This window comes from Orycteropus afer, unplaced genomic scaffold, assembly GCF_000298275.1.
Source record: "Orycteropus afer afer isolate SDZICR_OR568_19922 unplaced genomic scaffold, OryAfe1.0 scaffold00393, whole genome shotgun sequence".
NCBI classification, from domain to species: Eukaryota; Metazoa; Chordata; class Mammalia; order Tubulidentata; family Orycteropodidae; genus Orycteropus; species Orycteropus afer.
The window spans coordinates 430,214-449,967 of record NW_006921980.1 but is presented as its reverse complement, the minus strand read 5'-3'; the positions used below and the strand labels follow the sequence as shown (position 1 = coordinate 449,967).

Genomic DNA, 19,754 nt, shown 5'->3' with positions numbered 1-19,754 from the left:
AGCCCTTTCCCTATCCATATCCAGGTCTTAAAGTATAGCTCAGCTTCCCTCCTGGATCCCAGCCCTTCCCCCAGCTGCCCCTGGGATGTCTCTGCTTGGACATCCATGTCTGTGAGGAGTCCTTAGATGATGTAGAATTCATACAAGGCTCTGTGGGGCAGCTCTCATGAAGTGGGAGGAGTGGGTGGAAAAAAGGGGGGCGTGGGGGGCAGGAGGCAGGCACTAGTGGGGTATCTCTTCAGGGTGCTGCCTCCAGGTGAACCTGCTTCAACCAATGTTCAGTCTTTTGGAATCTCTGACCATTGGCCTGATTTGGGTCTGAGGCCATCCTTTGGCTATGGTGGGGCAGAACACCTGTGATCACTCCCAAGGGTAGAACCTCAAGATGTGACAGAGAGGTTCCTCAGGGCAAAAGTGCTAAGCTCTTACCAAGTAAGTGAGCTGGTCAAGAAAGGATGGCCTTCATGACTGTGTCCCAAACACTTCAGGACCCAAACCTTCCCTATGAGCTTGGGGTCCTGCCATGACCACCCTCCTCCATAGTCCCTGGCTGAAGTGTCAATCACTTCTTCCAAGTGGGCTCTCCCACCCTCACTCAGGGCCTGGGCTGACTCTGTGAGCCACTTAGGCTCACTGCTTCTGGGCCTCTTGCCACTGAATATTATAGCTCCTGGCTGGGATTTCTGCCCCTGCATCTGGGCTAGGACCCCTTGCTGCTACCTCTGGGCTTCTCCCTGACAAGTGTTAGAGCTCTCATATCTGCCAGGATTTCTACCACCTCTGGGGAGCTCTGGTAGCATAGTGCCTAAGGCACTTGACTGCTAACCAAAAGGCTGGCGGTTCAAACCCACCAGCCGCTCCTCCGAAGGAAGGTTGGGCAATCCTACTTCCGTAGTGATACTGCCTCGGAAACCCAAGGAGGGGTCACTATGAGTCGGGGCCAACTCAACGGCATATAACAACAACAACAACTGGGCCTGCTCATGGTCTCTACTGTTTCTGGTGCTTTCTCAGTTCTAAGCATGTTATGGGAGCTCTGGTGGTGTAGTGCCTAAGGCATTTGACTGCTAACCAGAAGGCTGGCGGTTCAAACCCACCAGGCACTCCTCAGAAAGAGGGCACTCCTCAGAAAGAGGATTGGGCAATCTACTTCCATAGTAATACTGCCTCAGAAACCCAAGAAGGGGTTGCTATGAGTTGGATCTGACTCGATGGCCATGAGTTTGGTTAGGTTTTGGTTTTGTTTAAGCATGTTACAGCTCTTTATCCATGTATAATGTTTTACCGGGTCTAGGATGTTCTCAGCACAGGCCTTCCATATCCTGAAGGACACACTCTTTTCCAGGCTCTTTTCAATCAGGATGGTCCAGAAAGCCTCTGTTCCAGCCATTTATGTAGGCCATTTCTTGTCAAATTAAAAGTGGGGCCTCTAGCCAGATCAGAGCTCAACCAATCTTAGTTGGATCTCTGCCCAACCAATTTGTGATTACCCAATAGATGTCAATGAACTCAGGCCTTGTCAATTACTGAGCTAGCCTGGTCAAAAGTAACAAACCATCAAGTTGTTTATAGTTCACCTGGGAAGTGTCAATCACCTTGGAAAATACCCTCCAAAATAATTTTTGCCACAAACCCAGGACAAAAAAAAAAAAAAAAAAGCTACATAAGGGAATTCTACACAAGGCCCTAGACCTGTCATTGGCTCTATGTGTGATCAACAGACAGAAGACTTAGAAACAAGATGGTCCCTGGGAATCTCAAACCCTTTTGAATACTCCAAATTCAGCAGAAACAAGGACCTTTGGTTCCTTTCTGCCCCTGTGAGGTAGGCCAGAACCTTGAAAAGAAACCTAGCAGAGAAATAGGAAATTCAGGCAACTCTTGCATCTTGTAACTGGTGATGAATTGAGTCCCCAGATGCCCACACAATGACAGAATCCTCCTGCTTGACTTCATGGGGTGCCTCATGTCTGGGACCCCTCACTTTCAGGGTCTAACACATTGGTCATCATGTTCTGAAGTCTTGTCTACCCAGGGCTCCCCTCACTCTAATGGAGAATTTTTTGCTTCTGCCTGTACTCCTCCAAGCCCTTCTATCATCCTTCCCTTCAGGGGGACCCAGTGGAGTCTCCTCAGAGCCCAAAATCTGGGAGGGATCCTAGGTAACTTCTGATATGGACCTTGCAAACCAAACCCCCTTTGGGCTGAAGAACTCAAATAGCAACCAGCTTTCTTGGAATTGGTGAAGGAAAAACAAAGCAAGAACGAAAACACAAATCAATATTTCAATAAATTATCCTGCCGCAGCAGCAAAATCACTTTGGCTGCCAAGAGAGTGGCTAGAAACCTGGGAGGAACCCATAGAAGCCCAGCATCTGGGATGAGGGAGGCGATTGTCCATTGTTAGGTCCAGTCTGGAAGGAAGTGGAGGAAGGGTTGCCCACCTGAGAGCTGGCCTTTGGTCTGGTGGCCTGGGGAATGGATTTGAATTTCATGTGTCTTGATTGGTGCATATTTCTTTTTTTAATTTGAGCCAACATTTACTATTGTTGTTGTTGTTGTTGTTATATGCTGTCGAGTCAGCCCAGACTCATAGCGACCCCTCCTTGGGTTTCCAAGGCAGTATCACTACGGAAGTAGATTGCCCAACCTACCTTCCGAGGAGTGGCTGGTGGGTTTGAACTGCCAGCCTTCTGGTTAGCAGTCGAGTGCCTTAGGCACTATGCTACCAGAGCTCCTAGCATTTACTATTGTTGTTGTTGTTGTTATGTGCCGTCGAGTCGGCCCCGACTCATAGCGACCCCTCCTTGGGTTTCCGAGGCAGTATCACTACGGAAGTAGGATTGCCCAACCTTCCTTCCGAGGAGTGGCTGGTGGGTTTGAACCGCCAGCCGTCTGGTTAGCAGGCAAGTGTCTTAGCCACTATGCTACCAGAGCTCCCAGCATTTACTATTAGGTAGACTTAATTTTAAAATTAAGATTTAAAGCTTGGGCCTGAATAATCCAACCTGGCATCCTCCAGCCTCTATCTTGTAGCAGGCTGGTGCTAAGAAAAAATTGCGCTCTTTTCCTGTGCATGGGGTATATAGCACAAATGGAATGACTTTAACAAACAGGAGTTTATTCTTAAGATTTGGAGGCTTTAAGTCCAAGTTCAAAGTGCCAGGCTTAGGGGCTGGGTGAAAGCCCCTCAGCCTTGGGCTTCAGCTTTGCCTCCTGCTCCCGGCCCACTGGAGTTAGAGGCTTTTCTTCACTCAGACAGCTGCTGGCTGCTGAGGCTGACAAGCCCAAGGTTGACAAGTAAAAAGGCACAGTCCCAATGTTACCAAACCACACAGCAGGCCATTCATTCAAGTCCCTTGAAAGTCCCAAGGTTGGAAGAGCATGACAGGCTGCTGAACAATGACATGGCTGCATGCAGGGCTCAAGTGTGCCATAAGCTAGAGCCCATTACCAAAGCTGCTGCTTATATACGGGAAGCAGACCACATACCCAAAGGCAGCTACTCAGCTGCTCACAGTAGATTCCACCATGGAGTAGATTGCCAGTCTCATCATGGGGAATACTACATCCAGCTGCCCAGCCGCTCAACCAGGCCCAGCCAAGTTGACACACAAATTTAACCACCATAACTCTGGTCCTTACTACTCCTTATTGCCCCACCTTCTTTATCAAAATAGGAAAATATTTCTCTGTACCTTTGCTCCTTCAAAAATTAGAAAATAAAAGATTTACTCTTCTTACAACCTACCTGGCTGATTTATATTGTCCCTGTTGGCATTTGGGTTTGCAACATCCTTCCATCACTTTCCACAAGCCTGCCCACTGAGGAAGGTGAGAATCTTCAATCTGTTTCAGCCTCGCTCCTGCCTTTGGCTCTGTCCTCTGCTTGATGGCCTTGCTCCTACTGTCATGGCTGCTGCTCTAGCTCATGTCATGCTCTAGCTCTCTTTCTCTTTCTGGCTCCTCTTGGCCAGTTCTGCTTCCAACTATTCAGATCACTAGGAATAAGTCTAGGAAAATATCTCTAAGACCTAGACCAGAAAACTATAAAATATTCTTGAGAGAAATGATAAAAGACTAAGTGAATAAAGGGTAAAAAGACTACTGTTATAAAGATGTCAGTTTTCCTCAAATCAATCTATAGATTCAACATAAGTGCACTCAAAATTCTAGCAGATTTTGGTCCTGATACTGGGGTAGTCTTTCTTGTGGGACTCTTTATTATTATTATATTGTGGTAAAACATTATGTAACACAATATTTACTAATTCAATAGTTTTTACATGTACAATTCAGGGACTTTGATTACATTCAACATATTGTGTAACCATCACCACTATCTGATTCCAAATCATTCCACCACCATTAACAGAAAATCAGTGTCCCCTTTGTAATAACTATCACTTTTGCCCTCCCTCCTAGCCCAGGTAACCACTAATAACCTTTGGTCTCTATACATTTGTTTATTCTAGATATTTTATGTAAGTGAGGTCATAGAGCATTTGTTCTCTTGTGACTCTTATTTCACTCAGCATAATGTCTTCAAGGTCCATCTATATTGTAGCATGTATCAGGATTTCGCTTCTCTTTATGACTAAGTAGTATTCCATTGTATGTGTGTACCACATTTTGTTTATCCATTCATCCGATGATGGACGGTTACACTGTTTCCACCTTTTCATTGTGTGAGTAGTGCTGCAGTGAACATTGGTGGACAAGTTTGTGTTCCTGCTTTGAATTCTTTTGGGTATATATCTTGGAGTAGAATTGCAAAGTCCTATAATAGTTCTAGAGAGCTCTGGTGGTGTAGTGCCTAAGGCATTTGATTGCTAACTAGAAGGCTAGCAGTTCAAACCCACTGGCCACTCCTTAAAAGAAAGGTTGGGCAATCTACTTCCATAGTGATACCACCTCAGAAGCCCACGGAGGGGTCACTATGAGTCAGATCTGACTCGATGGCAGTGTGTTTGTTTTTGTTTTTATTTTATAGAGCACTGAGTAGAACCCTGAAAAAGAGGTGGGGTAAAAGGACCATTTGATCCCTTAGATGACCTCAGAGCTTTGTTTCCACATCTCCCATGATTATGAATGCAAACTTGAATAGATATATGTGACCCAGGAACTTTATCTTCATTCTCATACAACAATGGAGCCAAGTGGGAGGCAAGTCCTGAGAGTGACTGGGCAGGAGCATAGTGCAGCCTGGATCAGACCCCAGTGGATGCAGTCTGTCAACACTGTGGCCTGCTCACCCTCCAGCTGTCCCTCCAGATACTAGCCCCCTCTTTCACCTCTCCCACCCTTCTGCAGTCCATGAGCCTCATCGAGATTGGAAATCCCTCTCAGAGCTTGGAGAACGTCTGCCGCTGGGCCTACCTCCAGCAGAAGCCGGACACAGGCCATGATGAATACCATGACCACGCCATTTTCCTCACGCGGCAGGACTTTGGGCCTTCAGGCATGCAAGGTGAGCACTGCCCCTGCAGGACACAGAAGAGAGGGTAGGGCAACCATTGGCTTGAGAGGGGACCTCAGGCAGCCTTGGTCCAGGCCAGGGTGGAGTGGCAGGGTAGGGAGAGGCCTGGGCTCCTTTTCAGATGCTCATCACAGGGGAGGATCTGGGAAAAGGCTGGTGAACTGACTCCAGAAAACCACCAGCACCTCTGCCATTTTCCCCAGGAGACAACCCCCAGACAGACTTGGAAGACTGGAGGGGGTTGAATCAGCAAATGCTGGGGCTGGCAGCTCAGAGGCCAGGCCAGTTCTGCAGCTGGGTTTCTGGGTGTTTGCTTCTCCCAGTTTTTAAAACACAAGCTTGAAAACATTGACAACTTTTAAAATTTTGAAGATTTTATATAAAAATTCAAACTATATAAAACAGAGCTAAAAGAAGAAATTGACAAGTCCTCAATCATGATTGAAGATTTTAGCACACTTCTCTCAGTAACTGATGGAACAATAGCTTTTAAAAAGTGGTAAAAAATACAGACGATTTTAACAATAAGGCATTTGACCACTAACCAGATGGCTGGCAGTTCAAACCCACCAGCCACTCCTCGGGAGGAAGGTTGGGCAAACTACTTCCGTGGTGATACCACCTCAGAAACTCAAGGAGGGGTCTCTGTAAGTGAGATCCAACTCCATGGCAGTGAGTATTAAACAACTTGGCCTAGTTGATACATATAGACTATTACACCAAATAAGTGGAGACTTCACACTTTACAAGTATACGTGGAAGTTATAACAAAATAGACTATTCTTGATCATAAGGAAAATCTCAACAAAATTTAAAAGACTGAAATTAAGAAAAAGAAATAAAAATATAAGGATCGAAAGGAAGAAATCAAACTCTCATTTAATGACAATATGTTTGTGTGCATAGAAAAGCCAAAATAAAAGCACATGAAATATTAGAAACATTAAGTAATTTAATCAAGGTTGCTGGATATACTAAATTTCAATATATTAAAATCAACAGGTTTTCTATATTCTAGCAAAAAAAAAAACTAAAAATTAAAACCCAAGACCATTTACAATAGAACAAGACTATTCAAATAACTAGGAATAAGTCTAATAAAATAACTCTAAGACCTAGACCAGAAAACTATAAAATATTCTTAAGAGAAATAATAAAAGACTAAATGAATAAAGGAGAAAAAGACTACTATTATAAAGATGTCAGTTTTCCTCAAATTGATCTACAGAGTCAATGTAAGTGCACTCAAAATTCCAGCAGAATATTTTAAAGGTAATGACAAGCTGATTCTAACATCTGTATAGAAATACAATAGACCAAAAATATCTTAAACCAATTGAAGAGCAACTTATTCAGAATTTATCAAAATACAACAGTGATAGAGTCTAATGTTATAATCTTGATGTAATGATTGACAAATGCATCATTAGAACAGAAACCAGAATTGAACCTCTTTATGTGTGGACATTTGATTTACTACAAAGATGGCACTTCAGAGTAGAAGGAAAGACTATATTTTTAATAATAGTGTTGGGTCATTGGAATATCCAAATCTCAAGTGGATTTTAGATCTAAATATCATAGGTGAAATAATAAAACTCATGGAAGACAAGAAAAGAAATTATCTCCATGTTCTCAGCATAAGAGATTTTTGAAACAACAAACAAAAAGTATTAGCCATAATGGAAAGGAATGCTACATCGTACCACATTAACGTTAAAAACTTTTGTTAATTAAAAGTACTATTAAGCAACTGGTAGAAAATATACATAAGAAGTACTTTTGATAAAGGACATATCTGGAATATATCTGGAAGGAGTCCTACAAATCAATAGTAATGAGAACAGCAAAAGACAAACAGCTCAGTAGAAAATGGGCAAGAGAACTTACCAGGCTCTTAACAAAACCTAAATGACTCATTAATATATGACAAGGTTCCCAACCTCAGTAATCCTTGTTAGCTGCTGAAGAGTCAGCCCCCAACCCATGGTGACCCCATGCACCATGGGATGAAACTCTGCCTGGTCCTCTGCCAGGTCCATGATCAGTTGCAGAATAGAGCACTGTGACCCATAGTACAGATTTTCGGAAGTAGATCATCAGACTTTGCTTCCTAATCCATCTTAGTTTGAAAACTCTGCTGAAACCTGTTCAGCATCATAGCAACAAGCAAACCTCCACTAACAGCTGCGTGGTGGCTGCCTATGAGTTGCACTGGCCAGAAATCCAAGGTATGTATGGAATGTATGATTCCACTGCATGGACGGTGAGAATTCTACTACTGAACCACTAAAGTTTCATCTAACAGTCCTTGTTGATGTTGTTGTGAGCTGTCAAGTTGATTGCAACTCATAGCAACCCTGAAAGACAGAGTAGAACTGCCCATAGAGTTTCTTAGGCTATAATTTTTATAGAAACAGACCTCCAGGTCCTTCCTCCCATGGAGAGTTTGAGGCACCTTGAAGGAAAGGACTGGCAATCTACTTCCAAATAATCAGTGATTGAAAACCCTGTGGAGCACAGTTCTACTCTGACACACATGAGGTTGCCATGAATTGTAATTGACTCAATGACAACTGATCATTGTTGTTATGTTAAAGGTGAACATACAACCACTCAGCAAAATATACTTATAGGCTACACCCACCAGCACAGCAGGCATGTGCACCAAAAGAATGTACAGGTATTCATCTAGAAGTGATATAACTGCTAACCAGGATATAAAACCACCAAGAGGAGAATGGGTAAATAAATTGGGATCTTTTCCAATAGCAATGACTAGAACTACAATGACACACCACAAAATGGACAAATTTCACACATTTAGTGTTGAGTGAAAACGCAAACAGAGAAGAATACATACCTATGATTCCATTTATTTCAAGTTTGAATGTGGGGAAAACTAATCCATTGATTTTTATCAAAAACTCAAGATAGTAGGAAGGGACAGGAGTAGTGGTTGGACACAGGGACTTCTGCAGTACTGATATCCTCCTATTTTTTGACCAAGGTGGTGGCTACACCATTGTGATCACTTTGTGATAATGCATGAGTTGGATCCTTATGTTGGTGTACTTTTATATATGAATATTATACTTTAAAAAAGAGCTTTAAAAAGCTATATAAAAATGTATATTCAGAGAAGTAGACTCATACCACCCTACCCTCATCCTCTACAGGTGGCCATTTTTATCAGTTTCTGGCTTATCATCCCAGTCATTCTTTTCATAAAAATTAGCATATTTATGTGATTTGTATGCTTATTCCTCCCACCACTTTCTTCCATGCATTATTATACACACGGCTCTGCATCTTGCTTTCTCACTCACTGGAACATCCTAGAGATCACTCCATATTGGTACATGGAGATCTTATTCATTCCTTCTCCTGTGAAGAGCCAGCTCTCTTAACCACTTCAGTGTGATGACAACTTGCTCCATATTTGCTTAACTAAGGGGATTTTTCAGGTGACCCATGGGATTTCCATTGATTGATTGATTTTCAGAAGTACAGTGCCAGTCTTCTTCCTGGTCCATCTTATTTTGGAAGTTTCACTGACACCTGTTCAGCATCCTAGCAACACTCAAGCCTCCACTGACAGATAGATGGTGACTGCCCCTTGAGGCACTGGCAGGGAATCAAACCCAGTCCGGGTGTTGTTGCCACAGAAGACAGGCCTGTCTATTTGAGTGGGCTACTAGCTTCCATGAACATCATATAGCAAAACAGCCAGTTGACATGCCTCACCCCTGTAAACAAAGCATTCTATATTTTCATCTGGGGAAGAGCTCAAACGTGGATTGAGTGGAGCTGTTCCATGAGAGAGGAAAGCCACCAAGCCTTTATATTAAGTAACCTCTTCCTTCCTTTACAAATGTGAAGGAACAGACAAAGATTACCACACATTAACAAAACCAAAGGAAACCAAACAAAACAAAAATTATAGCATGGAAAAGAAGGATCAAAACAGAAAACAAGACAAAAAAACTGGGAAACTGATTCCAGAGGAAACAGATCATTTAGAGAATGAAAAAGAACTTTTTCAAAAGTAGCATTCCCAGAATGATTTGAGAAATTATATCCATAAAATCAGAACAAGTTGTGATGAATAGAGAACAATAAAGAGTTTTTTATGAAATTAAAGGTATGATGGGAATGGTTGCACATGATTCATGTAATTGATGTCACTAAACTATACACTTGAAAAAACATTAAATTGGCAAATACTGTGTTTTATATGTATTTACAACAATAAAGGGAGATAATGAAAAATGCAAAAACTGAAATAAAAAACCAAGTGTATCTCCCAATTTGGAACAAAAGGACAAAAGATCAAAATATGAGAACAAAAATATGAGACACAGAGGCTCAGTCTAAGAAGTATGACATCTGTAAATAATAAGAGAACAACTATGTTGTAGAGAACACCAACCAGATAAAAGGAGAGGGAAGGAGATAAAGAAAAAATAAAGATGCTTTTTCAAATCTTTAAGTCATTATGGTCCATAAAGACTAAGTAGGATGAATGGAAAATATTTTCATTGAGACACACAAGTGACAAAGAGATGATCTCGAAGTTTTGATCTTACACTCTGATTCAAGAGCAATTACAGTAAAACCCACAAAAGCTGGAACCTGTGTAAGGCAAAAACCTGTCAGAGAAGGAAAACACAAACATTTTCCACTAAAACAAGCAAGCGATAGAAAAGTGGTAAGATCACACCCTGTCAAAGGTAGAACAGGGCAGTCCTGTTGAGTTCTAGCTCTCATAGGTTTCACTGTATCTCAAACTCTGCAAAGCAAAAACTACTATCATATACACATTTTTCTGTTTGTTACAAGTGTAAAAGACAATGGTTAGATTACTGCATTTTTACAGACAAATCTAACAACCAGATTCCCAGTGACCTCCTCTTCTCTTTTCTCTTTAAACAAATTGCCTAGGGATCTCCAGGTGGGTTCTGAAAGGAGTGAGGCTAGGTTAGAGGTCCATGAGTTGGGGTTCCTGGCTTGGCTAAATTCTAGGAAAATTGTAAGCAATTGCTGTTCAATAGATTCCAACTCGTGATAACCCCACGTGCATTGGAGTAGAACTGTGCTCCATAGGGTTTTGAATGGCTGAGTTTTCAGCGATTCTTTGAAGTTGTCTCTGGTAAACTCGAACTGCCAACTTTTCAGTTAGCAGCCAGGCATGTTAACCACTTGTACCACTAGGGTCTCTAGGAAGACCTTACACATAAAGTCAAAGGCCCTCTTTGGCACACATGATTCTCCTTGCTCTTTATTTTGTCTAATAATGTGAAGGAACAAGCAAAGATTACCAGACATTAACAAAACCAAAGGAAACCAAACCAAACAAAAATTATAGCATGGAAAAGAAGTCTGCTTAGTTGAGAACCAGTAACCAGCGTTCAGGCCCATCCTCTGGTTTTTCTCAGTTTTATGTGAGGTCAGTGTCATGACCCTCAGCCACTCTCATATTCGCCATCTGTGGGAGCATCGTCTCTAAAGCTCCCCTGGCTTCTTGCCCCTGTGATCAGTCCCAGCCCACCACCCACACCACCAGGAGGCCTTCTCACCCTCCTGCTGTGGCTTGTTCCTGCCCACTCCTCAGCCCTGCCTTTCCTCTCTGTCCATCTCCATTTGCATCCTAGGCCACACAATGTAACTGGGTTGACAAAGCCCATGGTGGCTCCTCACTATGAGCTGCAAATTTAGTAGTTCTTCAAAAGCCACTTGCTTGGGGGTGTGGCTTGGGGGATGATCCTTGGGTGTCTTATGTCAGAAGCATTGATGCAATTACCCCTCCACAATCCCCTCTCTGCACCTTCCACCTCCATGGGCACCTTGTCCAGTCTCCAACTCCTTTCTGGCAGACAGTTGTTAGCTGCCATCAAGTTGATACCCGGATGCATGGTGACTCCATGTACAACAGAATGAAAATGCCTCATCTTGCAGCATCCTCATTATCAGTTGTATATCAGACCCATTGTGATTTTCTGAAGTAGATTGCCAGGCAAGCTCTGGTGGTGTAGTGCCTAAGGCATTGGACTGCTAACCAGAAAGCTGGAGGTTCAAACCCACCAATCACTCCTCGGAAGGAAGATTGGACAATCTACTTCCGTAAACCCAAGGAGAGGTCGCTATGAGTCGGATCTGACTCGACGACAGTGAGTTTGGTGTTTTTGGTTTTCTTCCTGGTCCATCTTAGTCTGGAAGCTTCACTGAGACCTGTTCAGCAGCCTAGCAACACTCAAGCCTCCACTGACAGATGCATGGTAGCTGCCCATAAGTCACTGGTGGAGAATCAAACCCAGATCTCCCACATGAAAGGTGAGGATGGAAGGATGTGGCTCAGAATCTTCTCAGCCAGTATAGAGTGAGCTGGCCTTTTATTGCCATGGGCACCCACACAGGGCTTATTTGCTGTAGCTAGTTTGACCTCTCAGTGAGTCAGTCTCTGGGCAGCTGCATACTTGCTGATGCCCTGCTGCCTGCTCACAGCTGTTATTTGGGATTTAGCAGGACTGTGAGGCTTGCTGCTTATGATGCCTCTGAGTGACACTCACTGCTACCTCCTGCTCACTTGGATGGTGTCTCACAGGAGGCCAAAGTGGACTTAAAAGATTCAGAGGAGACTATCCAAAAGTAGTGGGAAGACAAAGACATCTGGATATCTCTACTCAGAGGGAGGAAGTGTAGCAGCAAAGTGCAGTTGAGGGGCTGGAAGCTGATCCAGCTCAGTGTGGACACAGAGAGACTGGGCAGCCACAGGGTGCTGGTGAGCCTGATCGTGCATCCCAGGGACTGTCCTCTGAGGTGTGCCAGTGTAGGGGAGGCATTTACTCTCTGTTCCTTTGTTCTGGTTGGCAGGCGGGCAGTGAGGTGCTGAGAAAAAGCATTCACAAGTTAGGCCAGAGCCCTCTGATTCAAAGCTTTGGCTGGGCCTGAGGCTGCCACAAGAGCTGTGGTGGTACGGTGGTTAAAGCACTTAGCTGTTAACCAAAAGGTTGGTGGTTCAAATCTACCAGCTGCTCCAAAGGAGAAAAATGAGGCAGTCTGCTTCCATAAAGATTTGTAGCCTTGGAAACCCTGTGGTGCAGTTCTACTCTGTCCTGTAGGGTCACTATGAATCAGAGTCAGCTTGATGACAGTGGGTTTGGTTTTGGGGGCTGCCACGGGCAGGGACCTGGGAGCTGGAGCCACCTTTTGTCTCCTCCCAGGCTATGCTCCTGTCACTGGGATGTGCCACCCAGTCCGCAGCTGCACCCTGAACCACGAGGACGGCTTCTCCTCAGCATTTGTGGTGGCTCACGAGACTGGCCACGTGTAAGTGGTCTGGTATTCCTTGTTATTCACCCAGACCCCCTGCCCACTTCTTTGTGCCCCTGAGAGGGATGTGCTCTGTGGGAACATCTCTTAGGACATGATGTCCTGTGCTCCCAGCTCTTCATGGGGCAGGCTCATTTTCTGCTGAGGGAACAGACCAGGTCACCTGGGCAGAGCAAGTGCTGGGCACCTTAGTGCATGCTCCCATTCAAGGAAAAGGAGTGGCTTACCTTATTGTTCAGAGCAGTAGCAGGGACTTGAGGAGTTGCTTGCCTAAGGTGAGAGAGCCAGAAGTCTCACAGATCAGTGTATGCAGAGCATGCCTAGGAACTCAGGTTGCAGACATCATGCAACAGTGCCCAACTTGAGGGACAGGATACCTGAGGGGGGTGCCGGTGGGACATTGTCTCAACTCTGGGCTGGACCAGGGCTTCCTCATACTCCCCAAAATGCCCCCCCCCCCCGCCCGCCTTGGCTGTAAGAGCCTAGCTGGTGAGGAATCTAGTTCGGGGCAGACTGGGTTAGCTGCAGACAGGCCAAGTCAGTTGGGAGTCAGCTGCCCAAGGAATAGTCCTGACTTTTGGGTGGGGGTGGTATTGGCAGATCAGCACAGCCAGAGAGGGTCCATTGCAGCTGCCTTGGCTCCCTCACAGGCTGGGCATGGAGCATGACGGACAGGGCAACCGCTGTGGCGACGAGGTGAGACTGGGAAGCATCATGGCACCCCTGGTGCAGGCTGCCTTCCACCGCTTCCACTGGTCCCGCTGCAGCCAGCAGGAGCTAAGCCGCTACCTTCAGTGAGTACCAGCGTGGCTCTTTCGGGTGTCCCTCAGCCTCCAGGGAGGGCTGGGCTTGAGGGCTGTCCTTCCTGGAACCTTCCAGCCTCAGATTAGGAGGGAGATATCAGTGGGTGTCCATACGCCCAGGTCCCAGAACCTGGACCCAGCCTAAGCTGAGACCCACTGGTCTACCAGCCAGAGGTACAGAGAAGAGGGAGGTGAAAGCAGGGCAGGTCGAACACCTCCCATGGCTGGGGTCACAGGCAAGTGGGCAGGGTGGCTGCACCTTTCATGGACCCCAGAATTCCTGGGGTCTGGACAGGCCAGATCTGAGGATCTTACACCAAGGAAAAGAGACAGGAGGGAGACTGAGGCAGGACAGCGAGGCAGGGATGTGCAGGCAGGCCCTCCCTGGGCTCCAGAGACCTCGCTGTGCAACGTGCCCCCTTCACAGCTCCTATGACTGCCTGCGGGATGATCCTTTCGCCCACGACTGGCCAGCACTGCCGCAGCTTCCGGGCCTGCACTACTCCATGAATGAGCAGTGCCGCTTCGACTTTGGTCTGGGCTACATGATGTGCACAGCGGTGAGTGTTCAAGGCAGCAGGCAAGGCTGGGGAGAGGTGGGGCTTGCTCAGAGTCCTGGCAGGCTTCTAGGAGACACACTGGTATGAGTAGAATCGAGGAATTTTGTGGGAGGAGTTTGAGGATAGGGATTAGTGAGGGGAGGACAGAGCAGCCCTACAGAAGCCACAGAATCTTTCTTTGCACCCACCCACTCCTCATCCAGTGGAGGTACACCTGGCCAGTCCAGATATGATATCCTGGCAGGAAGTACACAGGATGGCAAGGGCTGTGACCAGATGTGGCAAGAGACAATGAGAGCTGAGGAGAGACCCCTGAGTTGGCCTGTGAGTTCAGAAGAGCTATGTTGAGAAGAAACAGGTGTAAAGGCCAAGTGGGAAGAAAAAGCATTGCAGAAGGGAGGAATCCCACCTGCAAAAGCCTAGAGATAAGACAAGATACCACACAAAGGGGCAATAGTTGTTCCCTAGAATGGAGTGTGAGGGCAGAGCAGTCAGCAGGACTCTGAGGATAAGAACAAACACTGTTTACTTATCAAGGCTATCCTATGTGAGATAATACCTGACCTACCCCTCATCTCTACTGCATGAGTCAGTAAGCAATCTAAAAGATGAGGAAACTGAGACCCAGAGGGATGGGGTAACCTTCCTAAGGCCACACAGTGAGCAAGTGGTGGAGTTTGGGTACTGGTGCTGGTGGCCTAATGCCTTGCAAGACTGGCTAAGGAAGAAGCATGATGGGCTCTACTCTATTGGTGAAGGGAGCTCTAGGAAGGTTTCAACAGGGGAGTGGGATGGCCAGATTTGTGTTTCAGTGGCTCCTTAGTGATGTCCTGGAGAAGGGGCTATAAGGACAGAGAGTTGAATGGCCAGGGAAGAGGGGATTATGAGGGCCAGGGCACAGAGGTCAGACTGAGGGGTAGGGGCTGTAAGTAGGGAGAGGAGGACTTCATGAGATTTTCAGGAAGGCAGTCCATGGCAGCAGGCTGGTGGGTTGCCTGAGGACCCTACAGTGCAGTCCCTTGCTGCCAGCAGCCCTGAGGGGCTAAGGAGATGTCCACCCAGCCTTCACGCCAGACAGTGGGGGCAGGGGCAGGCAGCATACGGGGACTTCACAGCCACTGCATTGCACGAAATTCTCTTGGTCCCAAAACCTCCCATCAGCCACACAGTTCTGTCAGCAGCATCCAAACCCTGCATGGCTCAGCAACAGTCCAGCTGGGGTATCTTGGGCAGGGCAGCCCAGAGTGGTCATCAGTGGGAGGTGGCCTGGCAAGCTACCACTGCATGTTATCTTGCAGTTCCGGACCTTCGACCCCTGCAAGCAGCTGTGGTGCAGCCACCCTGACAACCCCTACTTTTGCAAGACCAAGAAGGGGCCACCCCTGGATGGGACCATGTGTGCACCAGGAAAGGTGAGTCAGGCTGAGAATGGCAGGGCAGAGGACAGGCTCCATGAGGGGCCCAGCTGATAGCCTTCTCAAGCCACGCCCTCCTCCCTCTCCTGCCTCCTTTTGAGTAATTCCTCTGCACTTGACAGGTCAGTGCTTCTGCACCCCTGTGCTGCCAATGCACTGTCTTCTGGAGAAAACGTGGTGTCTCAGAGCTCTTTTCACTGTGCTTAAAGCCCACTCCCTCATGAATCCCCTTCTCTGAGGAGTCTTTCCACTGCCTCCTCAGGTTTTGGGGTCCCAATAGCTTCCTGTAACCTCCTATACATTGTGGGTAACTGTAGGACACCTCACTAACTGGGAGCCCCTGGAGGGCAGCATTGGGGTCTGAATGGTCACTGAGTCCCCAGCTCAGCATAAGGCTTTGCCCCTTCATCTACCAGGGCCTTGGTGTTTGCCTTTTGTTGGACCCTTGAGGTCACATGATAGCCACCTGTTAGCTGCCCCAGGGTCACTTTTATCCTCTGGCAACTCTACAGAAAGGATTTCTCCTTCCTTGTCTTTCTAGCCAGAATTCCAGGCCTGATTCTCATTGGTTCAGATGAAGTCACATGCCCATCCCTCAGCCAATCACTTGCTGGGGACTGGCATATGCAGACTGGCCTCAACCCCACTGAAGCTACACAGACCAGTGTGGGGTGGGGGTGAGGGATGGACTCCCTTGTGTGCCCCATAACATTAAGCTGAGAAAAGCACCCCCAAATCATTTGGGCCTAGAGATCCTGGTGGAGCTTCTTAAAGATACCCAGGTCCATTCCTGAAGGTTTTGGTTCAGTGGGTTTGAGGTAGGGCCCAGGAATTATTTTATTTGGTTATTTGTTGTTTTAATGATATATATTTGTGAAGCATGCAGAAGACAAAGTTATGAAAATGTCTTAGTTATAACCAAACATCTTGAGGGAATGAGTTGCTGGGTATCAAGGCTCAGGACCATCGTCTTGGGGGACACTAAGATCAACTGGCACAACATAGTCCACAAAGACATTGTTCTACATCCTGCTTGTGGTTACTGTTGTTGATTTTGAGTTAGACTGAGTGGATTTCAACTTATAACAACCCCATGTGACAGAATAGAACTGCTCTGTAGGGTTTCTTAGGCTTTATTATTATTATTATTATTATTTGTGATTTGTGTGCAAGTTTACAGAGCAAATTGGTTTTCTATTCAACAATCCATACACATTCTGTTGTGTGACAATTATTACCATCTTCAGACTGTAACACCATTCTTCCCACTTCCTCCCTGTGCCCAGCCCTTCCCTTCATCCTTCCTTCCCATTCCTTCCTACCTTCCTAGCTCTATCCTTGGGCAAATGCTGTCCTTTTGATGTCATAGGCCTGGTTGTTCTAATGAGTGCATACCTTCCTGATATTACTGTTCATGTTATAGGCCTATTTATTCTTTAGTTGTCAGTTAAGTTTAGTTCCTAGCTTGAAGGATGTCTAAGAGCCATAGTCTTGGAGGTGTCACCAGTCTTAATCAGACCAGAAAGCTTGGTCTTTTTGTTATGACTTTTAGTTTTGTTCCAAATTTTCTGCCACTCTCTCCAGGACCTCTTATTGTGATCCTTTTCAGAGCGGTCAGCAGTAGTAGCCAGGCACCATCCAGCTCTCCTGGTCTTAGGGTCATGGAGGCTATGGTTCAGGTGCTCCATAGTCTTTTGATAATTTGTTCATCTTTTTTTTTTTTTTTTTTCTCTTCAGTCTTCTTTGCTCCGAGTGGGGAGAGACTAAGCTGCCTTCTCATAAGATTTTAAGACCTAGTCACTAATCACCAAAGCAGGATGTAGAACATTGTCTTTGTGGACTATGTTGTGCCAGTTGATCTTAGTGTCCCCTAAGACAATGGTCCTGAGCCTTGATACCCAGCAACTCATTCCCTCAAGATGTTTGGTTATAACTAAGACATTTTCATAACTTTTTCCTCTGCATGCTTCACAAATATATATCATGGATATATTTGTACCACATATAAATACATAGGTAGAGATAGCCTTTGTCAAACCTATATACATCCATGGGTATAGCCCCATTTACCTTCCCACTCCCAGGCTGTATCTTTACAGAAGCAGATTGCCAGGTCTTTTTCCCACAGAGCCACTATGTGGGTTCAAACTGCAACTTTTTGGTTAGCACCTGAGCACTTAACCATTGTACCACCAGGGCACCTTTTTAAATTGTGGTAAAATTCACATAAAATAAAATTCACCATTTTAACCATTTTAAAGTGTACAATTCAGTGGCAGTTAGTACATTTGCAATGCTATGTAACCATCACCACTATGTAGTACCAGAGTATTTTCATCACCCCAAAAAGAAACTACCATTCCTCTTGCCCCTAGCCCCTGGCAACCATTAATCTACTTTTCCTCTCTGTATATTTGCCTATTCTGGTCACTTCATATAAATGCAGTCACACAATATTTCCTTTTGTGGTTGGCATCTTTCAGTCAGCATAATGTTTTCAGGGGTCATCCATGTAGTAGCTAGTGTCAGAAGTTCATTTCTTTTTATGGCTGAAAAGAATTCATTTTATAGATATACCACATTTTGTTTATCCATTCTTCTGTTTATAGACACATGGGTTGTTTCCACCTTTTGGTGATTATGAGTAGTGCTGCAATGAGCACGTGTTACAAGTGTTGTTTGAACACCGGGACTAGGTATTTTTAAGAAGTGCTCTGTGTGATTCGCCTGTGCCCTCAGACTTACTGAACTGTTGCAGGAAGTCTGAGGTGGGGCTAGGTAAAGCCGTAGCTAGCCTTCCTCCCCATAGAAGCTCTCTGGAAAGACCAGGGCCCAGAAGGCATTTGCTTCACCACTTGACTCATAGACCAGCCCGGGCCACAACCAGTGAGAAGCTCAGGAAAAACTGAATAGAAGAATAAGACCACTAAGCAGGGATACCTACCAGACCCTCCCAGACCAAGGAGAAGCTGGACAGAGTGGGAGTCAGGCCCTGTGTAGGTGTGCCCACCCAGAGGAGTAGGAGATCAGTGGGAACCCCTCTTGTGGTGCCTGACTGGCTTTCACCTACAGTGATGCTGGTCACTGAGAGAGTGTGTGTTAAAGAATGCCTGTGGCCCCACTGACTGGTCACCTTCTGTGAGGTATGGGTAGGGATGTCTCATGAGGAAGGTGGGTAGTTATGGCCAAAGTGCCCCTCCTCAAAGAAACCACTGTTCTGGCCAGGATCCTTCATACATTTTTTGGGGGAAGGACCCATTGTTCATTTAGTCCAGCAAATAAAAATAGCTATTTTATGTATTAAAAAACAGAGTTGTGCTGATTGAAGGGGCAGATTTAAGGCTCAGATCAGCACCACCCTGGGTCATGAAGAACATAGGTGGAAAACCTATGTATGTACATATCAGTGTTTCTCTGTTTGTGGCTTCCTGTGTCCTCCAGGCCCTCAGTTCCATAGACACCAGTAGCTCAGAGGCTGTGCCCCAGTCACAGCCTTAGGAGGTACCAAGACCACTAGCTCACTCTCTTACCTCCTCTTTGTCTCTCAGCCCCCCTTGCACCACTTGCTACAGGGACACCAACTAGCTTTTCTGTGATCTACCCTCCATGATTGAGTGAGAGGAGCTTTGGTATGAAAAATAAGATAATCTGGCCCAGGAATGAGATGGCCAGCATCACTGGTGGACAGACTGGAGCCAGGCTTGCCTGGCCTCAGATAGCTCCTGATGGTATAGCTGGCTATGGGCCTGGGTGCCCAGCTTGATGGAGGCAGAGTCCTTGTCTCCTCTCCAGAGCCCCAGGAAGGTGAACCCAGAGAGCAGCCACCTGTACAGTACTTCCCATGGGCTCAAACTGTTGCCAAAGGCTAGCCTGGGAGGGTTTCCATCAGTTCTTAAAGAGTGAGAGGCCTTTGTTAGGAAGGACAATGAGAGGGCTGCCTAGGAGAGATGTGTACAAAGGTAGTGGAGTGAGAAGGGGCTTACTTGGAAATGAGGACCAGAAGGAAGGGGTACATAGAAGTGAGGGAGACATGGACACAGGAGCACAGTATGCTAGAAATAGACTCTGGGGCAGAGTTTTGAGTGCAGGGCTTTTCCTGGGGATGCTCTTAGGATCATCACTCGTGGGGAGAGTGAGATATTTAACAGTGATGCAGGCACAATTG

General features: G+C 45.9%; 1 protein-coding gene across 1 annotated transcript in view; it reads left to right on the top strand.

Moving 5' to 3' along the window:
- Nucleotides 1-19,754, top strand: part of ADAMTS2 (ADAM metallopeptidase with thrombospondin type 1 motif 2) — a 374,801-nt gene that overhangs the window by 283,152 nt on the left and 71,895 nt on the right. Inside the window, exons 6-10 of the mRNA XM_007953408.1 lie at nt 5,314-5,470; nt 12,703-12,808; nt 13,462-13,605; nt 14,042-14,174; nt 15,473-15,586. Of these exons, the coding sequence (XP_007951599.1) occupies nt 5,314-5,470; nt 12,703-12,808; nt 13,462-13,605; nt 14,042-14,174; nt 15,473-15,586 (654 nt within the window). The remainder of the gene's footprint in view (nt 1-5,313; nt 5,471-12,702; nt 12,809-13,461; nt 13,606-14,041; nt 14,175-15,472; nt 15,587-19,754) is intronic.